The sequence below is a fragment of the Crotalus tigris genome, unplaced genomic scaffold (assembly GCF_016545835.1).
Source record: "Crotalus tigris isolate CLP2741 ecotype Arizona unplaced genomic scaffold, ASM1654583v1 scf7180000020655.604591, whole genome shotgun sequence".
Taxonomy (NCBI): Eukaryota; Metazoa; Chordata; class Lepidosauria; order Squamata; family Viperidae; genus Crotalus; species Crotalus tigris.
The window spans coordinates 163,659-188,625 of NW_024098126.1; the positions used below are offsets into that span (position 1 = coordinate 163,659).

Consider the following 24,967-nt stretch of genomic DNA (forward strand, 5'->3'; position numbering starts at 1 on the left):
GCTTCTCTTTCCTTCCAAGACATTCCATTACACCTTATTTATTATATTGATCATCTTCCTAGTATTGACACAGATGACTGAAGTTCTAAAAATACAGGAAACTCTTACTATACTTTGCTCATATCATATATATTGACTAGCAAGAATAGATTTTTAGGCTGGAGTTTACCTCAACCTTAGCAAACGATGCTTATAATCAAATCTTGACCCTTTCCATGCAAGGCTTGTGTTCCACAGCTGAAATCAGTCCTTCCCTAGATTCCTCATCTCCAAAAATAGCAGCAGAATCAATTTTACCTGGCTATTCCAATAGTAGCCTTTTCCAAACTAACATATTTTACTACAATTGTGATAATTCCAAAGCAGTGAGATGACAGTTATACTGCAAAATATCAAGAAATTTTGCGAAGCCAAGGTGGGCATGGCCTGCATGTGACACATGCGGCCTATAGGCCACCAGTTTGACACCCCTGAGTCAATATGTTCTAGGAGTTTTGATCGTGTCAGATGCTTTAGCTACATTCTTCAAGCCTTTTAGCTACTGGTCCCTAAAGTAGACCTTATTTTAACTTAAAAGAAGTAATGTACATAGCTGTAATATACAATACAATCTAAGGTCCTGTATGCAAACATACTGTAGATTTTTTTTATATCAACTTAATCAATGTGTTTTTTTCACAAAGGATGTTAGGGAATTATTGTTCAATAAACAATGCTGAGAATTTTATTAGGAATTCCTATCTTTCCCTTTCCACCCACTCAAGCTATAAATCTCAGGATTGCATGGGGGAAAGGAATGACTGATAAATCTGTTCATACCCATAGTATACTGTAGATATTTTATGTCCCTTAGAACTTCCTTCCTTCCTTCCTTCCTTCCTTCCTTCCTTCCTTCCTTCCTTCCTTCCTTCCTTCCTTCCTTCCTTCCTTCCTTCCTTCCTTCCTTCCGCTTTTTGAAGTACTAATATCTACAGAATAATGTTTTAATGTTAAAAAAAACCCTGGTACATTTCCAGCAACTTCCCCATCCTAGTCCATTTAGTAATTCATTTTACCAATTCTGTTTTACCCCTTGGAAAAACTAAGATTAGCTTTCCCCAATCAAGTGCTAGCTAATACCTGATATTAAAAATTTGTACTGAATACCAGATTGGGAAGGATAGAACAGGTAATATCCATTCAAAAAGCAATTCTGTCAGTATACTTACCGCTGTCCAAACATGAGAGTAGATTTGGTCTCAGCATCATTATAGCTGGAAGGAGAGCAGCAGATAAACATTGTTGTGCGGCAGTTCCCACCGAGGGAGTCCTGCAGGATACGGGTCATCTTGCTATCTCGGTAGGGCACGTAGCTTTTCTGCATGAGATAATAGGAAGGAACATATTTGGCCTTTTTCACACAGACAAAATTGACCACAGAAATGCCAATCTACTCACAGTTCTTATCAATAAAAAAAAAATCCTATACATCCAATGGTCAGGGACTAGCAAACTCATCTAGAAATTTCATCTTCCAGATAGGAAAGGAAAACCTAAATCATCAGAAGCAAATAATTAATAGGTAAGCATATTTTCTAGAGCAGTCAACACATGGGTGTCAAACTCGATCATGTCATGTGACATATTGTAACGTATCGTGTCATTTTTTGCCTTTGCAGAGCCAGGGTGGGCGTGGCCTGCATGTGACACATGCAGCCTATAGGCCACCAGTTTGACACCCCTGAGTCAACATGTTCCAGGAGTTTTGATTGTGTCAGATGCTTTAGCTACATTCTTCAAGCCTGTTGAATCACCATTCCCAGAAATCCAAAAATCACATCAGCTATGAATTTTGGCAGTTATTCTTCGACTATAACTTCAGATATCAGGCTTCAACTCCCCTACTCCCAGAACAACTGGTAGATGTCATTTTCTTTTTTTCTTTTTGGTTGTGTTAATTGGAAGGATTGTTAGTTTTGTCTGTCAGTTGCTATTTATGTTATTTATCATTTTGTTTATTGTTTTTAGTCCACTCAGATTCATGTCCTTGAGATGGGTTGACATATATAAATTCCTATATATCTGTATAGCACCAGGATGGGGAAAACTGGCCAGCAATCTTTTTGTTAAGGGATGCGCTACTCACTGTGCCCTCAGCCAGAGCTGAGATAACATTCCCAAGTGCAGACAGAGATTTATTGATATTCTTGGCCTCATCCAACACAGCTCCCTCAGCTCCAGTCTTGCTGACCTGCCAGGAGAAGACATTTGTTTATTATAATGGAGATAAATGTGTACGTTATAAGGACTAAATCCAAAATGAGGCTTTCTTCTCTGAATAAACAAGCTTCCTAGGTAGTGGGAGGATACCAATGAAAAGTAACTGACACAAACATCTGAAATGTATTTCACTCCAAAAACGGCTCAAGAAAAACCCTTATCATTTCCTTTGGGTGGCAGAGAGTTATGGCTGGCAAATCAGGGCCTAGTCTCCCATTCAGTGATTTCCCAATATACTATTCAGACTTGCCACCTAATTGCATTTAAGGCACATAGTTCTCTGGAGATCCCTAAGATACTGACTTGGAGATCCGTCATTCAAATAATGGGTTTCCTGATACCCAGGAGAGGAGAGTGTGACATTTTAATCCGTCTTAACTTCAAGGTATATATTTTATGAAGGCATTGCTGCAATACAGTACATGTCTGATGCTCACATTCCATTCATGTCAGAAGCACCAGGTGCTTCTGGGTTGAAAGGATTAGCTGGTGATATCACCATTTCCTGGGGGATACCCAGTTGGGTGCTCCTCTCATGTCCCTGGCAGGAACTGGAGGGAAGGATGGGAGCTCACCCACCCCATAGGAGCAGTCAGGTCTCGAACACGGTCTTGCTAACCTCCAACCCAGCTCCTAACAATGCAAGTCACCGTGCTCCCTATGTATGATGCTGATCTTAGTTTACGAAAGAAATCAAACAGCTTGCTTTCCTGCTCAGATCTCTTTTAAGTCCCAAGCACCTTTTCGCTGCCAGCCAAATCCACCAGGTAAAGCTTCCCACTCAGTTTTTGCTCAGTCTCCATGTTCTCCTGCTTAATGTTGATAAGGAAGATGCTGTGACTCCGGGAACTGTGCTCATTCATGTCTGCAAGGTTAAGAGAGAGAAATAAGCAAATTCTGAGCAGAGATTCCCTGCACTGAAATTGTACAATATTCAGCCTACTGAGGGCTCTTTGAGGCATGGAGATTGGCAGTATTATCGAAAAAGCTTAGCAAATGAGTTTGTCTACACCAGGGGTCAGCATGCCTGGCTGAGGAATTCTGGGAGTTGAAGTCCACAAGTCATAAAAGAGCCAAGTTTGAAGACCCCTGGTCTACACACTTGTCTGTTTTCTACTATAATCCTCATATGTGCAGGTCTAAAAACAAACATTACAGAAACTTATAAACCGTTTGATTTGAGATAATAAGCAATTATCATTTGAAGGCAGTATCAAAATGCTACTCCAGTTGAATATATTAAGAATTAGATTACTTTCAACTCTCTACAGGAAATCCATGTTCTCCACACCCCACACCCACAAGTCCTATAGTACAATACTTTGGGTTGCAGAAAAACACAACCAAACAAAATAGGTGATAAAAATAGTTGTGACTGCTTCCTAATTATAAATTGAGATCAGAAAGAATCCTTATGGACAGAAAATGGAGAGGCTGAGATTTACTGGTAATCTCTATCCGAGAACTAACTAGCTCTAACCCTGCTCAGCTTTATCAAAATCGGCTGCTGTAACCTTTAAGGCAGGGGTGTTCAAACTTGGCCCTTTTATGACTTGTGGACTTCAACTCCCAGAATTCCTCAGCCAGGCACTCAAGTAATAAAGGGGCCAAGTCTGAACACCCCCGCTTTAAGGGATAGTTGTACTTTTTTTATTAGTGTATAAATATGTTAACAGGAACTCATTCAGCCTCATACAGCCCATCATATAGAGCTGGACTAAACATGGAGGTGCCTTTGCCCCCATCATTATAAAACTCTGCCCCTACCTGAAAGTTACATCACCACTGCCTGCACATAGAGTCTCGGCTCTGTGCTTCAGAGCATAGTCCTTAAAATCTTAAGTGTTATCACTCTGGTTCTCCCTGAGCACTAGAACCTTTCTTTTCTTACATTTTCTTCAGTACAGATCTGTCTATAGAGTCTGTGACCCACTGAACCAATGAAGGAGTTGGTCCAAAGCTGAAACCAGTTGGTTGTTGTTGTTGTTGTTGTTTTGCAGCCTGTGGCACAGAACATGATTTTCCATCCTATGGACTAACCAAAACAGGCAGCTCAAGGATTTCCAGTGTCTTGCCACCAGTTCCCACCCCATCCTGGCATCTTCTGCCTGAAATAACTACCTCAATCTGATCTAGAGACAACCCTCTCATTTTTGATGCTTTTCTGGATCTGCAAAAACAAAGAGGTACAATGTTCTCAAAAAAACACTTGAAAATGCCCTAGTGCAGGGTTAGGCAACCTTGGCTCTTTTATGACTCGTGGACTTCAACTCCCAGAATTCCTGAGCCAGCCATGCTGAGGGGAAAGGGAGAGGTTTCCAAGCTGAGCCATGCTGGCTCAGGAATTCTGGGAGTTGAAGTCCACGAGTCATAAAAGAGCCAAGGTTGCCTACCCCTGCCCTAGTGAAACAGAGATTCTTCCTGCTTTGTATGTAGGTTCCCCAACTGCCTGTTCCATATGCCATCATCCTTTCCCAATTGCGTGTCTTCAAAACTCACTGGTGACAGCCACATGGCGGTTGGATTTTCCTTCATCAATGACATCCAGGATTTCTTCAGGGCTGGAGACAAATCGTTCAGTGCAACCCTTAAGCGAAGAAGAAAAAAAATTTTTTGCTCGTAATCCCATCACTCCCTTCAGTTAATTGATATGCTTTGTTCCTAGTTAACTCCCTCAGCTTTACACCAGGGTAGCTTTTCCTGACTTATCTCAAAGGTGCTTTTTCAAAAGGCAACTGGACTTTGTTTTTTCCTTGAGGAAGAAATTTCGTTTCTCATCCAAAAAGCTCCTTCAGTTCTGACTGACTTCCTTGGATAAGAAGCGAAATGTCTTTCCTCAAGGAAAAAATAAAGCCCAGTTGCCTTTTGGAAAAGCATCTTTGAGATAACCACGATCTGGATGGCTGAGAATCTCCATAGACTTGTCCTGACTTCTTGCTCTAGGCCAGGGGTAGGTAACCTTGGCTCTTCAACTCCCAGAATTGGCTGGCTCAGGAATTCTGGGAGTCCATGAGTCATAAAAGAGCCAAGATTGCCTACCCCTGCTCTAGGCAAATGCTCAGTAACAGAAATGGGTGATTTAGTGCCCTCTGGTTGTAATGGACTACAAACTCCCACAATTCCTCGCCATTGGTTTTGCTGCTTGAGACTGATGTAAAAATGTATAAATTTGTATAATATAATTACTTAAAACATCTGGAGCTTGTCTAGCTGTTCTAAAAAAGGATATCTAGGAAGAGCGGAAATTTTGGAGAGAATCTTTCCATCCCACACAAATACTGTAGACCAGGGCTTTTCAACCTTTTCACCCATTGTACCACTTTTAGGATATGGCAATATCCAAGTACCACCAGTCACTTAACAAGGTGTCAAAAACTTGATGACCCCCCCCCCCAAAAAAGGAAAAAAGTGATAAAGTACAGGTAGTCCTCGACTTACAACAGTTTGCTTAATGACTGTTCAAAGTTATAATAGCACTGAAAAAAGTGCTCCCCAAGCCACAGCCGAACAAGACACCTGCCTGCCCACCCGGCGGCACTCTTCCTCCTGTCCGAGGTTTTCATTGTTGCGAGCGTTTCTGTTGAGGATTGGCAGCAGGGGTAGGGTGGGGGGTGTTTGGTTTTTATTCCCCCTGTCTGCTGGGTGGTTGCAGCAGATTTTGATCACTTCACATGGCCCCGGGACACTGTGACCGTCATAAATATGAATCAGTTGCCAAGAATCTGAATGTAAATCACAAGACCCTGGAGATGCTGCAACATTCCAGCTGATCAGCGCTTCTTCTGGGCTCAGCAGAATAACCAGGATCAATGCTGCTTTCCAGCTGATTGGTGCTTCTTCAGGGCTCAGCAGAAGCACCAGGATAAGTGCCAAGCTCCAGCTGGAGCCCGGCACTGATCCTGGTGCTTCCACTGAGCCCTGACAGTCCTGAAGAAGCACCGATCAGCTGGAAAGCAGCACTGATCCTGGCGCTTCTGCTGAGCCCTGACAGCCATCTCTCGCTCAGGCTTGTGCGGTGCTGCCACCTGTTCAGCTTATTTCCCTCCCCCGCTACCACTTTTCTAGGATGGTCGTGTCCCACCTGCCAAGTGCCAATGTACCACAAGTGGTACCCGTACCACTGGTTGAAAAGCCCTGCTGTAGATCCTATTTTTACGTAACTCTCTCTAGTATGTGGTATTTTAAAAAATAGCAGAACTTCTTTTAAGATGTAATGCTTTCATTGATTTTGGTACTACAGTACCTAAAGCCAGACTTTTCAATCTTGCTCCTCTGTCAATAAAATTTGGTACTGAGATTGACCATTGCCCAGTATTGATGTTTTTAGGGAATATCTTAGCTCAATTTCCCAACTATCTCACCTTCACAAATGGCACACGGTTCTTATCCTCATGAACTGAGAGATTGGTCTTCGTCACTGGGGAAGAAGAAGAAATGGGTCAAAGAGAGCCCAATGAATCCAAGGAAATATATTTAAATTACCCGCTATCTTCACAACTGCCAGGCCATTGATTTGTTCTATCTCCTGGCTTGCTCTCCACCCCACGTGATATTTGATATCCCTTGAAGCTTGCTCACCATCTAGCAGATCACGGATTTTGTCCAGGTAGATTTCAAAGTAAGAAACCTGAAAGGAGAAGGAATAAAAAAATGAAAAATGGGAAGATGGGAAATTACCTCTGCTTTGGTTCTCAAAGATGCATGCCTTTCCTGCAGCAAACAACTATACAATCTCAGATATTCCAAATAGGTAACTTGAATCTTCCAGATGGGGATTGTGAAGCTTTTAGCCATTTTGTAACAAATACAATGGAGCAACAGGACAAAAAAAACAAGTTTCTATCAATCTAGTAGGTCCAAATAGGGTGGAATACAGTTCTCATCAGTCTTAACTACTGGTAATAGATCTAGAATATTCTTAGCAGAGGTGGCATAACAGAACCTGCCATTTGAAGTAATAATAATAATAATAATAATAATAATAATAATAATAATAATAATAAAGTTGGAAGGGACCTTGGAGGTCATCTAGTTTCCTGCTCAGGCAGGAAACCCTATACCATTTCAGACAAAGGTCACAGGACCACTGCCACCATCTAGCTGTATTCCACTCACCTGGCCATGGCGGGCATGATTTAAGGAAAACTGCACTAGTTGGTGCATGAAAGCAAGTGGTGGAACACGTGTCCAATGTTCTAAGAACGTTCTGGAGTTAAGGAATGGGACAGAATGCTTCAAGCAGATAAGTAATAAGCACTCTCTATATCACTGGTCCCTCCTTGTATGTCTCTGACCTTAATGTGGAATTCCAGGTTCTCATCCATGGAATAAATGTGGTTGAAGATGTCCTGGGCAATGCGTGGGATGATGCCCATGAGCTGGGGATCATGCAGTTTGCCCTAGTGAAACAGAAGAATTGACAGTAAGTTCAACAAGCCCTCCCAAATTCTTCAGGTAAGCTTGATTGTTGAAACCTAGGATCTATTTGTAGACGCTACAATCAGGCCTGTGTTTTCTAGTTATAGATCAGCTTTAAAATATGTTAGAAACCACCTCACCTCCATGGTGTGAGTCTTTCCAGAAGACGTCTGCCCATAGGCAAAGATGGTTCCATTGTACCCAGCCAGCACATCTGTAAAAAAAAAAAAGGAAGATGAAGGACAAAAATAAACTTAGCCATTTTTAATGGATATTATTTATTCTCTTCCTGCTGCCCTACCCAAACAATCCTATTAAGTACCTGAAATTCTACCATGCCCAGACTGACCTTTGACAATCTGCATGGCACAAGCATGATACACTTGTTCCTGTGTAGTGTTGGGTGGGAAGACTCGGTCAAAGACATAAGGCTTGCCCTGCAGAGGGACACAGAAAAATAAAATAGTAGATTAGAATACTCAAATGTTTACATGAAGTATCCAGTATATTATTCTTGAAAAACAGTGCCTAGAGGATGTCATGGTCTAGATGGGACAAAATAAAATTGGATTAATTCCCTCCATAATTGAACTGCTATACATCAGTAAGCATTCAGAATACCGAATACTGGAACCAGTATTATTTCACCTGAAATCTGATACATACTTGGAGGATAGGAGAAGGGTGAAGATCCTGAACTCACAGCTGTTACTTAAACAGCAGGTGGAGACCATGGTGGGTGGCATTTGCTTCACTTCAGTTGATGAGCCAGTTATGACTTTATCTGGACCAAAGATGATAGAATCATGTCTTGATCTCATCTGGATTACTGTAATGAGCTCTAATGACCCAGACTTTGGATATGATCCAGAATCTACAACTGATTAATCCGTCAAAGTTAATAATATTTCTCTTGAGGTTTTAGCACTGGCTACCTATAAGTGCCAGTTGTTGTTGTTGTTAATTGCGAAGTCGTGTCCGACCCATCACGACCCCATGGACAACATTCCTCCAGGTCTTCCTATCCTCTACTACTGAAGCAGTAGTTCACACCTACTGCTTCAGTGACTCCATCCAGCCATCTCATTCTCTGTCGTCCCCTTCTTCTATTGCCCTCAATCTTTCCCAGCATTAAGCCCTTTTCCAGTAAGTCCTTCCTTCTCATTAGGTGGCCAAAGTATTTGAGTTTCAACTTCAGGATCTGGCCTTCTAAAGAGCAGTCAGGGTTGATCTCTTCTAGGACTGACCGGTTTGAACGCCTTGCAGTCCAAGGGACTCGCAGGAGTCTTCTCCAGCACCATAGTTCAAAGGCCTCAATTCTTTTGCGCTCAGCCTTTCTTATGGTCCAACTTTCACAGCCATACATTGCAACTGGGAAAACCATGGCCTGGACTATACGCACTTTTGTTGGCAGGGTGATGTCTCTGCTTTTTAGTATGCTGTCTAGATTTGCCATAGCTTTCCTCCCCAGGAGCAAGCGTCTTTTAATTTCTTGGCTGCAGTCCCCATCTGAGGTGATCTTGGAGCCCAGAAAAATAAAATCTGTCACTACCTCCATTTCTTCCCCATCTATTTGCCAGGAATTGAGAGGGCCGGATGCCATGATTTTGGTTTTCTTAATGTTGAGTTTCAAGCCAACTTTTGCACTCTCCTCCTTCACCCGCATCAAGAGGCTCTTTAGTTCCTCTTCACTTTCTGCCATTAGAGTGGTATCATCTGCATATCTTAGGTTGTTGATATTTCTCCCAGCAATCTTAATTCCAACTTTTGATTCATCTAGCCCTGCCTTTCTCATGATGTGCTCTGCATATAAGTTAAATAGGCAGAGCGACAGTATACAGCCTTGCCGGACTCCTTTTCCAATTTTGAACCAATCAGTGGTTCCGTGTCCAGTTCTCACTGTTGCTTCTTGACCCGCATATAAATTTCTCAAGAGACAAATGAGATGGTCTGGTACTCCCATCTCTTTAAGAACTTGCCACAATTTGTTGTGATCCACACAATCAAAGGCTTTTGCATAGTCAATGAAGCAGAAGTAGATGTTTTTCTGGAACTCCCTAGCTTTCTCCATGATCCAGCGTATGTTGGCAATTTGATCTCTAGTTCCTCTGCCTCTTCGAAATCCTGCCTGTACTTCTGGTAGTTCTCGATCCACATACTGCTGGAGTCTAGCTTGTAGGATTTTAAGCATAACTTTACTAGCATGTGAAATGAGTGCAATGGTGCGATAGTTTGAACATTCTTTGGCATTGCCTTTCTTCGGAATTGGAATATAAACTGACCTTTTCCAATCCTGTGGCCACTGTTGAGTTTTCCAAATTTGCTGGCAAATTGAGTGTAGCACTTTTACTGCATCGTCTTTTAAGATTTTGAATAGCTCAGCTGGAATACTGTCACCTCCACTAGCTTTGTTGTTGCTCATATTTTCTAAGGCCCATTTCACTTCACATTCTAGGATGTCTGGTTCGAGGTCAGTGACCATCTCATTGTGGTTATCTGGGATGTTAAGCTCATTCTTGTATAGTTCTTCTGTGTAGTTTTGCCATCTCTTCTTAATCTCTTCTGCCTCTTTTAGGTCTCTGCCATTTTGGTCCTTTATCATGCCCATCTTTGCATGAAACGTTCCCTTCATATCTCCAATTTCCTTGAAGAGATCTCTGGTCCTCCCTATTCTGTTGTTTTCTTCTATTTCTTTGCACTGTTCATTTAAGAAGGCATTCTTATCTCTTCTAGCTACTCTCTGGAATTCTGCATTCAATTGGGTGTATCTTTCTCTTTCTCCCTTGCCTTTCACTTCCCTTCTTTCCTCAGGTATTTGCAAAGCTTCCTCAGAGAGCCATTTTGCTTTCTTGCATTTCTTTTTCTTTGGGATGGTTTTAGTTGCTACCTCTTGTACAATGTTGCGAACTTCCATCCATAGTTCTTCAGGCACTCTGTCTATCAGATCTAATTCCTTAAATCTATTTGTCACCTCTACTGTATATTTATCAGGAATATGATGATAAGTGCCAGTAACAACTCACATTATCAGATTGCTTTCCTAACAAAAAAAATGGCTTATTACCAGAATGGATAAATAGAATAGAATAGAATAGAATTCTTTATTGGCCAAGTGTGATTAGACACATAAGGAATTTGTCTTCGGTGCATAAGCTCTCAGTGTATATAAAAGCTATAAGTGATAAATCATGACCATAGTCATCGTAAAAATACATTCATTATAAGTCATAAGATATAACACTTAGTGATAATCATAGGATACTAAATAAGCAATCAACATAAATCATACTAGGAAACTAAATAAAACAAATTGTAAGATACAAGCAACAAAGTTATAGTCATAAGTAGATAAGGAGATAGGTAATAGGAAAGATGAGAAGAATAATAGTAATACAGCTTTACTAAATAGTTTGACAGTGTTTTGGGAAATAGTTGTTTAGCAGAGTGATGGCATGGGGAAAAAAACTGTCCTTGTGTCTAATTGTTCTGGTGTGCAGTGCCCTATAGCGTGTTTTTGAGGATAGAAGTTGTTCTTCAGATCCTTGGAGAACTGCCATTTCTATTACCAGCCTAAGGGTAAGTGCTATTGTCACATCTTACTTTGTGGCTTTTACAACAAGTTCTTAGAATAGTCTAAGTGCTGCTAGGATGGTTCACGGCTTCACATTCCGGGAAGCCCAGCCAAAGAATACTCCAGGGAAATGTCCACTGGAAGATGATGGAGCAATTAGAACAGGGGGAAAAAAAGGTTTGCTTTCTTCAGTAATGAATTCAGTTGAATACCTTGCTGGGTATAAGTGCTTTTCATGTCTGGAGGTATTTTATTTATTTAGGACAGTGGTTCTCAACCTGTGGGTCGGGACCCCATTTGGGGTCGAACGACCATTTCACGGGGGTCGCCAAACCACGCTGTCTGCCATTTTTTTCCCTTTTCCCTAGCTGTCCTACTCCCTCTTATTGGTGGCCACACCCATTTGGGGGTCACCACAACATGGGGAACTGTATTATGGGGTCACGGCATTAGAAAGGTTGAGAACCACTGATTTAGGAGCTGCAGCCAATCAGGACATGCAATGAATTCTGTAAGCAGAGACCCTTTTTTAAAACACTTTATGTCTCCAACTCTATTCTCTGAAAGACAGCTGGAGGGCTTTATACTCTGCCCCAAATGTTTATTCGGGTATGGTGTCCCCAAAGCACAGCTGACTGGGTGTTTTTAATTTTTAAAAAGCCTATGTTAAAACTAAACCATTCTTGCCCCATTACTGACCAAGTTATGGTGTTCCCAAAACACATTTACCTTACTATTAGTGTTCTGTTTTTGGCAAGTTGAAAGATTTGAGAGCTTGGGCTAGATCAGGGGTAGGCAACCTTGGCTCTTTTATGACTTGTGGACTTCAACTCCCAGAATTGGGGGTTGAAGTCCACGAGTCATAAAAGAGCCAAGGTTGCCTACCCCTGGGCTAGATCATACGATACATACAGTATACAGGAGATAATGAGTTCTGGGGTAGACTGTGAATAAGGAGCTGTCCAAATGCTGATTCATTTAAATGTAGGTTAGGTGACTTTTCGCTGCATCTCTAGCAGCTACAACTATACTATCAAAAAGCAACAGTCAAGACAACAGGCATAATGTTGATCCTGAAGTTAGGCACAGTGCGATAGAGTTCCTGACTTATGTAAATTTAAGCAGAGCAGTCACATAAGAAGTGAGATAGGACTCACATAGCACACTTAACTTGTAACTGAATCACAGAATACAGTGAAATATAAACTAGCCAAACAGGCTGGCTTTACACAACATGATAAGCACATATACAAAAGCTAAACAATTTAGCATGCTATACTAATGCATCTGCTTCTCTTTTTTCTGACTTCTTAAAGTGTGTGTTATGTGAATGCCGGTGATGGTTATTCAGGCCCATTCAGCCTACCAACTTGAGACAATATATAGCTGGGGAATTTCTCAAAAATATGAGTGCCTGACCTGAAAGTCAATTAGACAGTTAAAAAATTATGAGGAAGCTGAACAGCACTGAAAAATATATTCAGTGATTCACCTTCAGCTTATTGGACTGGTTTATAGGGCCCATGGGTATACAAACAGCTACTTGTTTTATGTCCAGACAGATGTTTTTCCATCTGCAAATATTATAGTGCCCATGTTTATCATCTGAAAGGCATATCCAGGACACAAAGCATGTTCTAGCCTGCCATTACTCAACCCATAGTAAGCTGAATACACAGTGGCCTCTACATATTTAGCATAATAGCTTATGCAGTTAATCTGCACCTGCTTCCTAACTTTATCACATTCGCATATAGTGAATTACATACCGCTGCCCTATTTCTGAAGAAAGCACTTCTTAAATAAATCTGATAAAGGTTGGAGAGGGGAATATTAGATGAATGGAACATGTTGCTCTTGTGATATTTCCTCTAATGTACCATTCTATCATCCTGCAACAGTCCAAGGTTGCAGCCTGAAAAATTAAAGCTCCAGATAACATAAAGGAAGGATGCCTAATCAGTGGGCATATTTATAATACTGAGAATCTATCATGGGCATATTCACAAGGTGAATGCCATGATGGGTGCAGTCAATCACAAATCATTCATTTGCCAGAAGTACGAGCTTCTAACTTTCCCTCTAATCTCTCAGGGTATTTCATACTACTTAAGTACAATTTTTTAAACAGAAACCCTGGTCAGTCTGATGGAAGGTGGCTGGTATTCCAGGTACCATGCTGGACAGCTTTATGGACAGAACCAGAGGCAAACTCAGGTTAAAATCACCCTACATCTCACTACCAAATGTACATTACATTACTTACAGAGAGTAGACATTTTATTTCAATTTCATTATACGTATCCCTGCTTACAAAATGTGTAGCTAAAATTCTTCTTGACCTAGTTCAGCATGCAATTAATTGTGCACAACATTCATTTGAACGGGGTGCAGTATACCTTATTCCATACAGCAGGGGTGTCAAACTGCCGGCCCACGGGCTGGATGCGTCATGCCAAAACCGCACCCACCTGATTGCCAGCAATGGAAAAAAAGTCACAATACGTTGCAACACATCATGTGATGTTGTGAATTTGACACCCCTGCCATACAGTAATGTGACCTACAGTATGCTTTGTGCCATTAATTGCTAGTGATGACTCCTATTCAAAATGCTGTAGGCTGCTCTACTGTTTTTAAGAAGAGATTCTAGCTTAGTAGATTCCTTCATTTACCATTGATATTTATTATAACAAAATTATATTTTGTTATTTATTGTAACAAAACTACAATAAATTTTGTAAAATTACAATACATTTATTATAACAAAAAAAAATCTGCAAGTACTGATGCTTGGTCCAATTTACAGCACCAGTCACCGCTAACTGTTTTAGAGCCTTATAATGTAGGTAACTTAAAGATATATTGGCTCTCCAGACTAATAGATGGAATGAGCAGATAAGAAAGGGCACAACCAAGAGCTGCATAATAGGCAGAAAAAGAGATTCAGAAAAGAATCTCCCTAATTTCTCAGACTGTAAAAGAGATAGCAGGAGATTGCAAGATTCTTATAATGTAATCTTAGAATAAAGTAGAATTATCTTATCTAATCATGTTTCCTGTCTTGTCCACCTGGGAAGACTGACAGAAAATGGGAGAATCAGAAAAGGTACCAGTTGAGGGAATTACCTCATCTGTTCTGCAATGATTTTGGCATTTTGTTTATATTTTTAGTGGCAGGGTGATGGTGGACACAGAACAATAATCTAATTAATAATAACTGAGCTGTGAAAAAGCACTTAGGTAATTGAGAACGACCAATTTCAAACCTACCCCAGTGTTCATTCAGCATGTTGAGTCTTGTGTCAGTTTAAACATGAACACACACAGAGAGAGATACATACATATGGCATGAGCTTTCATGGGCTAGGCTCCACTTGATCAGATGCAGCTGCTGAAGTGAGTTTAAGACAGCAGAAGTCATCATATTCCTGCTATCTTCCTAAGGGCCTTGAGGATGTTATTTTTTCCACAACAGACACAATGTAACTAGTCCTCTGAAAATTGACTTTTAGCTAATCACAGCCGTCGTCAGACCCAATTATATTGAGACACCTAGAAACTACCATATTGCTTATCTTCATAGCTTCTCCTGGTACTGCTGGATGAGATAACCAGATTTTGTAACAAAAAGACCAAGGCCAATGAGACTGCAGCTGCTGTATTAGGTAAAAGCAGATGTGATGCCTTTTTTTGGACCTACCTAGGGAAAGGAGGCAGATGGCTCGCCTATCAGCTATTGCTCTACTGTCTCTTGAGTGTGACAGTTTTGGGGTCCAGCAGGAAAGTTAAGAAGGTCGAATCATGAAAGGGTTTCAGCTAAGCAACTTTGAAAAAAAGTCAACTCCCATATCAATTCAAACAGTCAGTGGGATATACCTTTAGGCCATGACCAGCATTTAGTTAAAGAAATGAGCAATGTGCTTACTTCTACTGCTGGTTAAGCAGAACTGCAACCAAAGAAAACAGTGACATTTATATATAATAAAACAAGCATAAATCTAGTTTTCTTTAAAGGTAAGTATTTGGTAGGCATTTTTTTAATTAAGAGATTTTTACCTCAGTGTTTAGATATTTCATCACATTTGTTGTACAAACACAAACACACACACACACACACACACACACACACACACACACACAGGTTTTAGAATCCATAAGTAAAGCTCAAAGAGCATAAAAATTAACCCACAAGACTGAAGAATTTAAAGAATGGCAGCTTTAGAGCCCTAACCCTACCTATATTCCTTGATGAACCATGCAGATGGATTCCTATAAAATGAGGTGGTGGTGAGGGAAGAAAAGTCATTGTGCTTTACAGAAGAATAGCCATTTGCATTGACAAAATGAACTGGGAATACCGTAGTACTGCACACCATGTGGTAAAATGGGAGAATAACCACATCAACCTGAACTACCTGTTTGTTAATTAGGAGCTTTATTAGCCCTGTGCAAAGTTCCCTTAGCCCAAGTTAGACATGAGGCATTCTCTGAGGGAATGGCTAAGTGAGAGTCATAGCTTCTTTGCTTTTGGCACCTTCAGATCATTTGTCTGTTGCCCACTTCCTCCTGATTGAAGGCCCTCACACTCTTCTGGATGCATAAACAGGCCTGCTAACCCAATTTCAAAAACATCAGTAATATAAATAACTAAATAAAATAGCTGCTGAAAGTCTACTATAACAATAATTCTATCAAGATTATGACTGAATGAAAATACCTGAGGGAACAAAAAGTATTTACCCTGGCATCAGAAACATTAATAACTACGGTACCTTGTGAACTTCCCCAGGGAGAAAACACCACAGCCTAACTATAATTGGTAGAGGACCGATGCTGTGTCTTCTCAGCTAACAAAAGCGATGATCTTACCAGCTGGACCGACTGGTGTAGATGCAAGTAAACCTTTAGGTATACCAATTCTAAACTAGCTAGGATTTTAAAATCCAGTACTGGCACATAATACTGATATAAGTCTAGAGCAGTGGTTCTCAACCTGTGGGTCGGGATCCCCTTTGGGGTCGAACGACCATTTCACGGGGGTCGCCAAACAAGGCTGTCCGCCATTTTTTCCCCCTTTTCTTTGGCCACACTCCTGGCACCCGGTGATGTATAAGTGGTTGGGGGTCACCACAACATGGGGAACTGTATTATGGGGTCACGGCATTAGAAAGGTTGAGAACCACTGGTCTAGAGACTGTCTGGAAATCACAGCAACTGTTTGAAGCACAGATGAAGTAAATTTCAGTTCCAATCCCTTGGTCTTTTAGTAGCCATATTCTGGATTTATTACCATGCTTTTCAAAAGAAGCCCAGATTGAACATTTTATGATGATCTATCACAGATGACATGGGTGGTTTAAAGGAAATATGTTACCTGCCAAGAGGCTATCTAAGAACTTTATTGTCTCATTTACAAGAGAACATAAATTTATGAGTTCTCCCAGATACTATATATCTTCACTCTTCACCAGAGCCATCTAGTGACTAAAATAAACAATGACACTACCTGTACAGTGTTCACCAAAGGTAGAGTATAACAAAGAGTATAACAAAGAAATTAAACACAAATAGCACAATACAAAATTCACAATAAATAAATTAATGAAAATGTCCAGTTATAAAGTTCTTTCATCAGTTTGCGCACAGAATGGCATTAGGTTGATTTTCTATTCATTCTTTTATATGAAATAGCATAGTATTATATACTGAACTGGTTTTATATTTGGAAAAATACTTCTATGCATATTTGATTTTCCAGCTACATGAAGTAATAATTTGGTATTTAACTGGCATCAAATATTAGCATAAATATTAATTGCCATATATTAAGAATAAGCTTGACTACTTTCATTTTGCAGCTTGTAAATTTATGGAATATTGCTACCCACAATTTGGATATTATATTATATATAATAGGGAAATCTTTTGAGGCATATGGTTAGATTAGGACGCTGAAAGCAAGACATATAAATTTTCTGCAAAATTATAATTGTAAATGAATTTAAACAAATTGTTCATTTAAATTTAGTGTACACATTAGGAATAATACAAAAAAACCCCACTCTACTTAAGAAAAAAGAAAATTCTTCCCAATTTGCCTTTAAATATTATGGCTAGGTTCCTTGAGAATCATGATCATACGAATATCATTTTTGCTGACCAATCGTTTTGAAGGTAGTGGGATCCTCTCAAGCTTATAAGGTCCTTCCTTTATTTATGAGATTGATGAGAAAAATACACATTCACGAATTCTAGGAAGTATAAGAAGCAGAAAACTGAAAATATTGCAACTTATGAACTCAAAGATAATAACTACTTGGTTCTTCTGTGGGTGAACTGGAGCCTGGTCCATTTTCATTTACAACCACAATCCTTAGCTGGATCTGCTAAGGTTATAATCAGTTTCCTCTGTATGTGTTTCTTCTATCAGTGACAGAAGCATCCACCAAAATCCCATAATCTGCTTTGGGAGAGTCAAGGCAACTGTTGCTGAGTGCTCAGCCATCTTAGGATGCTGGAAGTAGAAAAGGAGGACAACACAGGGCATATGGATAATTGTGTTTTGCAACCTCAGGAAATTAAAAGAAAGACTAGGAGAGAATGATAAAGTCGCAAAACATAACAGAAAAGATATGAAATAGGGAAGAATTTTCCATTCATAAGCAGTGAGTGGAATGGCAATCACAGATTCAGCAGCAACCTCTTATTTTTAAAATGAAAAATACTAGATACCACAGATGCATTTAAAATCAAGGGAGGTTAATTACAGATAGATCTTCTAGACCAATGGTGGTGAACCTATGGCACGGGTGCCAGAGGTGGCACTCAGAGCCCTCTCTGTGGGCACATGCGCCGTCACCCCAGTCCTAGGCCTTCAGCTGGGTTTTATAAAACCTTTTCACTTTAGGCCTCTGCTAATGTGTACAAAAAAAAAAGGTTCAATCAATCAGTCAATTTCAACTTGTCAGGGGAAAAAAAAGGTCTTGCAAAGTTGGAATTGATTGATTTAACTTTTTAGTCCCACCCAGTCTGCTGTTACCACCGCAGCCACGCCCACCCAATGGGCCACACCTACCCGGCACCCGACAATGATAAGTGGGTTTTGGGTTGCAGTTTGGGCACTCAGTCTCTAAAAGGTTCGCCATCACTGTTCTAGACCATTTGTTTAATAACTATTCAAAGTTACAACGGCACTGAAAAAAGTGGCTCATGATCAGTTCTCACACTTATGACTCTTGAAGCATCCCCACAGTCACATTATGCAACTTGGTAATCGGCATGTATTTACAATGATTGCAGTGTCCCAGGGTCCTGAGATCGTCATTTGCAATCTTCCTAAGGAGCTTCTAACAAGCAAAGTCAATGGAGGAAACCAGATTTATTTAATAACCGCATGATTCACTTATCAATTGTAGTGATTAGCTTAACAAACATGGCCAAAAAAAGTCATAAAATGGGATGTAACTCAGTTAACAATTGTTTTGTTTAGCAACAGAAATTTTGGGGCCAATTGTGGTCGTATGTCGAGGACCACCCATGCTCTGAGTGAAACTATCCTAATCTTGTACCTTTGAAATAAAGAAAAAGCCTATTCAAAATTAATTTTTTGGTTGAAATCCTCTTTAAGTATTACTGTTACCTTGCTTCTTCCCATTGATAGGCCTTGTTTACTTAATTATTGGTGTTAAGTACCTGTAGAAACCAAACTGCTTTGTCAAAACAAAGAAATTCTACATTCATAACAATTTGATGGTGGAAAAAATATTTATGTAAAATAATTAGATACGTAACTCTTAAAATTAGATCATTCTGTTGGATGTTGTGTTTCAAAAGTGACCACTATGTGCTTCCGAGTGTGTAAACTTGGTTCTTATATTTCTGAGTGGAAGATGTGTAAATATTTGTTTGCTTTTTCTTTGCGATCTAATGCTACAATATCTGATATCCCATTGCACCCCATTTGAAAAATATTCAGCTATTATGGCTGAATACTTTATTATCTTAAGGCCATTTAAACAGCACAGGTCATCATGTCTTCCTATCATAAATTCCCTAAAGAATTATCTGCCGAATGAAGAAATAGTACAGTATAAGTCATAAGGTTCATTTCTCATAAGCCAGTTTAATTTGCACATTCCATCCTCAGTGTAATACATGAGTAATGACAGAATCTAATTTACCATTAATAGAAATTATGAAGTCAAAAACAGAGCAAGAAACAATCACAAACATGACCTTGAAATCGTATACTGTATGAGATTCTGGTGTACGTGAGAGCTGTAGACGCCCCTTGTGGTTATGCACAAGATGCTGCTTACAATTTTTTAAAGATATTTTGCACAATGAGGGCTAGAAACATGGGTGAAGCAGTCAGAAACTGATGAAATAAGGAGCAGTTATCCAAATCCAAGGTTATGTCTTCTAAGCTAGAAAAGATTTAAGTTATCAGCATCAAATTCCTGGATGTGCAGCTAATGAATAGGCTGACTTGGTCTCTCAACAGTGAGAAACTGGTGAAGCAGGCACAGCAGCTCCTGCATTTTCTGCGTCGCATAAGAAAAGCATATCTTCCTTCCCCTGTCCTGACCACTTTCTACAGGGGGACAATCGAGAACATCCTGTCAATACAGCCTCACAGTCTGGTTTGGAACTATCACTGCTTCAGACAGGAAGGCGGTGCAAAGAGTGGTGAGAATGGCCAAAAAGATCATTGGCAGTTCCCTCTCTCCCATATAACACAGAAGCGTTGCTTGAGCAGGGTCCGTAAGATTATCTGGGACACTACACATCCTCTTCATGACTTGTTTTCCTTGTTACCTTCTGGGAGGAGGCTTCGTGGTGTCCGTAGCAGAACATCCAGATTCAGCCATAGTTTCATTCCATACAGCATTAACCCTGTGAACTCTCCAGCTTCCTCCTTCCGTTATATATATTCAAGATGGACAGTATTTAATATTTATTTGCTACATATATGTAGGGGTGTGGGTCTATACATATGTTGTTCATAGCATGTTTAGGTGTGTGTCATGTATTTCACTTTGAGAGTGGGCAACTAAATGTCATTTTTGATGTGTGCCGTTGTGCCCACAGTAAAAAAATGTCAATAAAGGTTATCTTATCTTATCTACTGTTTAAGTAATTATTTTTATATATATATTATTGCCTCCCAGGCTCAATCCATTTGTATTCTTGGTTTAAGGCTGATTCCCTCAAACATTAATTTCTCTATAAAACATCAAAAGAAATGGTAAATGACCTCAATTGTATTGAAATAATTTAAGAGTTACAGTTATATTCGGCAAGTTGGGCAGAAATTAAGAGAACTTGGATAAAGTTTTGAGAACATTTGACTAAATATAAAGAAGGAAACAAAAGGAAAAAGAGACAACTAAAGTATATAAAAGAAAAAAATGCAAGAGACACATTTGTGGCTCTTGAAAAAGTAAGCACTCTTTAAACAAGAATGGAATTCTACACTAAACTGGCATAACTTATAGCTATATTATTAGTTCATACAATCTTCCTGTTAAATAAAGTTTTAACCCTTTACTAGGCAATCTGTTGCCTCATTGGCTTATCATTTCAAAGATATTTCATTATCAGATTCCTCAGTGTCTTCAACAAAGACAGATCTTCTAATTTACTGCCTTCACTGGAAAAGTTGGGATACCTTCAGATTTGTATCTGCCTTTAAAGCACAATCAAACGTCATCACAAGAAATGTTATATGACATTTTGTATTATGTCACAAACTGTTTTTAGCCAATGCCAAGCTGTAGAGCACAGTCAGCACAGAAAATGTTTCATGACATTTTGTATTGTTATATACTGCTTTATATTCACGTTTATGTCATAAAAATGTTTCATAAAATTTTTCACATTTCCATTCCATGGGACTTATGGGTCCCAGATTTTGTTCGCATTCTTTAAGTTAACTAAGGCACCCTAGTTAAAAAGTTTTGTCTGACAATGCACCTTTCCCCCCAGTGAAAGATTAAAGGAATCAAAGTTTTAGTAGCATAAACAATTAATCTTCTGAGTAAATGAGGGACAAAATATAATCACCACGATGTAAAAAAGACGTTGAGATTCTAGAAAGAGTACAGAGAAGAGCAACAAAGATGATTAGGGGACTGGAGGCTAAAACATATAAGGAAAGGTTGCTGGAATTGGGTATGTCTAGTTTAATGAAGAGAAGGACGAGACATGATAGCAGTCTTCCAATATCTCAGGGGCTGCCCCAAAGAAGAGGGAGTCAAGCTGTTCTCCAAAGTGCCTAAAGGCAGGACAAGAAGCAATGGGTGGAAACTAATCAAGGAGAGAAGCAACCTAGAACTAAGGAGAAATTTTCTGACAGTTAGAACAATTAACTGGTGGAACAACCTGCCTCCAGAAGTGGTGAATGCTCCAACACTGGAAGTTTTTAAGAAGAGACTGGACAGCCATTTGTCTGAAATGGTATTGGGTTTCCTGCCTGAGTGGGGGGTTGGACTAGATGACCTCTAATGTACCTTCCAACTTTATTATTATTATTATTATTATTATTATTATTATTATTATTATTAAAATAATATTTCCCCATACTTAAAATACTACACAGCCAGGAAAAGAGCTGAACTGAAGATAACATCAATGTAAAAACATGTGACTTTTGAGGTTCTACTAGTGAAACTGCAAACTATAATTATGCTACGCCTTTGCTGAACTGTGCCCCCCACTCCAATTTTGCTACGGAATCACCCCAGTACAGAAGCAAAAGCTTTTGCCCCAATCATGGACCAATTAAAACAACTGGAGGAGTGCATCTGTGTTAAAGCAGTACTAGATTAAGAGCTGCCTAACTCTTAAGTCAGAAGCCACCACACTGAGTAGATACAGGCAAATGTAGTCTCTGCATCCCTTGTCTCTTCCTCTTCACCCTATCGCTGAGATTTTCTGCAGTATGTATAGTTCTTCTCATGGTTGCCAAGCTACGGATATTCCTCCTCTTCCCCCACCCCCATCCCTTGTGGGCTGTGGCTACTTCTCTTCTGCCTTAAGAGCAATCATCCTATTTGACTACAGGAATATTGAAGAAACCCACTGCAGGGATAGTAGTCATATTTCACATTCTGCGGCAGTAGAAAACAGCAAGAGACAACCAGGCCATAAGTATGAAGAGCATTCGGTGCAGGGATGGAGAATCTGTGGTCCTCTGGTTCTTGCTGAACTCACATCATTAATTCTGTTGCCCTGCAATTATTGGGAGGATGAGTTTAGCTGTTCTGGGAGGTCCCACCGTTCCCTGTGGATAACTGTTCTGGGTTCAATACAATAATCCCTTTTGTGTATTAGTGTTTCAGTCAAGCTGTTAATCACTGGCCACACTTTGAGTTTACTGTCCAATTTGCTGGAGGACATATGTTTTCCAGGCATCTGAAATGCACAGTAGGTTTTACTACAAATGGCTAGTGTATAAATTGAAACAAATAATTCTATCAAAGGACAGCAAAGCTAATTTAGGATGGCATGCCATTTACATCATGAAATCACACATTTCTACAGCAAGGCAATTGCCGAACAAGTCTATCAGAACAATTTACAAATAAGAAGGAATTGAACTGTCAATCTTAGACATCTGAAGTGACTTCAGCAAGGCTTCTCCTTCATTCCTTTCTAATCTAGTATTTACTTGGTAGTTCAGATAAGCAGCCCATAACCTAAATTATAAACTAAATTTTAAATTGCATAAAACCTCTTTAATCAACACGTGGATTCCTGCAATAAATTTAGGTCTATAAAATCACACTCCCATACTATGGGATATGTGGGATAAATGCTTAAACAGCAATAGAAGGACAGGGAAATAGCATTTGCAATGTCTTTCATCAGTCTAGTTTAATTACCGGAGGGGAGGGGGGAAGAAGAATATAGAATCTTGGAAAGTAAATCAGCAAAACTCCACCCCTTATTAAATGAATTCATTAACACAGGACTTCTATGAATTGTTTAATTTCTTTCTCCCAGATTATTAGCCTGAATCACTCTTTTGCCAGGGTAAGATAGAAACATCAATCTGGTCTTCGTATGTTTTCTTTTGTGTGCTCTTTTTCTTCATAGTTCTATTACCTATATAGAGTCTTAATTTACATCTTATTAAAGGTCTGCCTGTTAAGAATATCAAGGAATTAATGCCTGTAACAACCTTCATATTATGATCCTTCCTTAACTCTACATTCCACAACCACTTTGTCAAAGTCAGGAATGAAAGCCTTCTCCAGAATCCTATTTCCTTAATCTAGGCCAGGGGTGTCAAACTGGCAGCCCACGGGCTGGATGTGTCATGCGCAGGCCACGCTTACCCCGGCTCTGCGAAGGCAGAAAATGTCGCGATACATCATGATACATCACGTGATGTGATCGAGTTTGACACTCGTGAACTAGGGCCAAATATTCCTTCCTAAATGTTCTATATTTTGTTTACTTATACTGTATTAAACTTCTCTTTTACTAAAGGGGTATATGGGATGTTCAGGGAAGGGAAGCACCTCTGATGGAGGTGGTAGACTTTTTAGAGCTGCTGATTCACCTTCGGGCACCAATTGGCACTCAACTCTCACCTGTAGCTTTAAGTAGCTGTAACAGGTACAGTGACCACACCCCAGTAAACCATCTAGCAGATGGGCCAAGCCAGGTGAGGATAGCCGATGGGCCTTTGAGATAGAGCATTTGTCTATCCCAGAGTGAGAAGTCTGACCCTGGCAGATTGACTGGAGAAATTAATCAACAGTCTAACGGCCAAAAAGACAGGCCCATCAAGGACTGTGGAGCACTAACAGCACACTGATACATTTAGACATCCTGATCTTCCACTGCAGCAGGAGAGGTCTCCAGTTATATGTTCTGCATGCCACTGAATTAAAGTCTCTTCTGCCTAGAGAGTGTGACTGCTCCTGTACAATGGCTATTCCACTTAAAACTCCATCACCCATAAGATTCTGTTGGGCAATTCATCTTCATCTACAAATCATCTTCATTAAAAATTCATTGAGCTTTGCAGCGATAGAGGAGCAGCAAAGCGACAGGTGAGGATGACTATCAGCAGTTGTAGTCACAAACCTGCGTATGGGTGGACTTTGGACCAGTAGTCATTCATCTCAGTACCAGGTCCACAGACATGTCTGGGAGCATCCAGGATGACTGGGCAGGCCTTCTAGGATAGCACTGCCCACTTTCACATGAGAGAGAGGCTTAGAAGAAGTATCCTAATTGTCTGCCTCATAATATCTGTCTAGTTAACCTTGGCTAAAAAACCATCTACTATATAGTCAAGAATCAAGAAAAATTAACAAAAGAAAACTCATTTTTGGAACTTGGAACATCCATTCCTTGCTAGATACAGTAAGGATATATATTAATCACTGTCCGTTTTGAATACATAGCAGAAGAGGAAACTTGAGAGTTCACAAAGTTGACACTATATGGAACAAAACTGGCTGAATCTGGATGTTCTGCTTCGGATACCATGAAGCCTTCTCCCAGAAGGTAACAAGGAAAACAGGTCGTGAAGAGGATGTGTAGTGTCCCAGACAATCCTGCAGACCTTGCTCAAGCATCACTGATATGCTATGTGAATGGATAATACATTCTTTTGGAATGGGAAACCAAAGACTGACAACAGGACTCATGGAGTAAGTTTTGCAATCAAAACTGCTCTGCTGAAAAACATCTCTACCT

The 24,967-nt window shown here is 39.9% G+C and overlaps 1 protein-coding gene across 8 annotated transcripts in view; it reads right to left on the reverse strand.

Moving 5' to 3' along the window:
• Window positions 1-24,967, reverse strand: part of KIF5A (kinesin family member 5A) — a 59,994-nt gene that overhangs the window by 26,383 nt on the left and 8,644 nt on the right. For all 8 annotated transcript variants that reach the window (XM_039368162.1, XM_039368165.1, XM_039368161.1 and 5 more), the window contains exons 2-10: window positions 8,027-8,114; window positions 7,818-7,891; window positions 7,554-7,658; window positions 6,838-6,886; window positions 6,621-6,676; window positions 4,759-4,846; window positions 3,000-3,124; window positions 2,126-2,230; window positions 1,209-1,357 (exon numbers count right to left, since the gene is read on the reverse strand). In XM_039368162.1, the coding sequence (XP_039224096.1) occupies window positions 1,209-1,357; window positions 2,126-2,230; window positions 3,000-3,124; window positions 4,759-4,846; window positions 6,621-6,676; window positions 6,838-6,886; window positions 7,554-7,658; window positions 7,818-7,891; window positions 8,027-8,114 (839 nt within the window). The remainder of the gene's footprint in view (window positions 1-1,208; window positions 1,358-2,125; window positions 2,231-2,999; window positions 3,125-4,758; window positions 4,847-6,620; window positions 6,677-6,837; window positions 6,887-7,553; window positions 7,659-7,817; window positions 7,892-8,026; window positions 8,115-24,967) is intronic.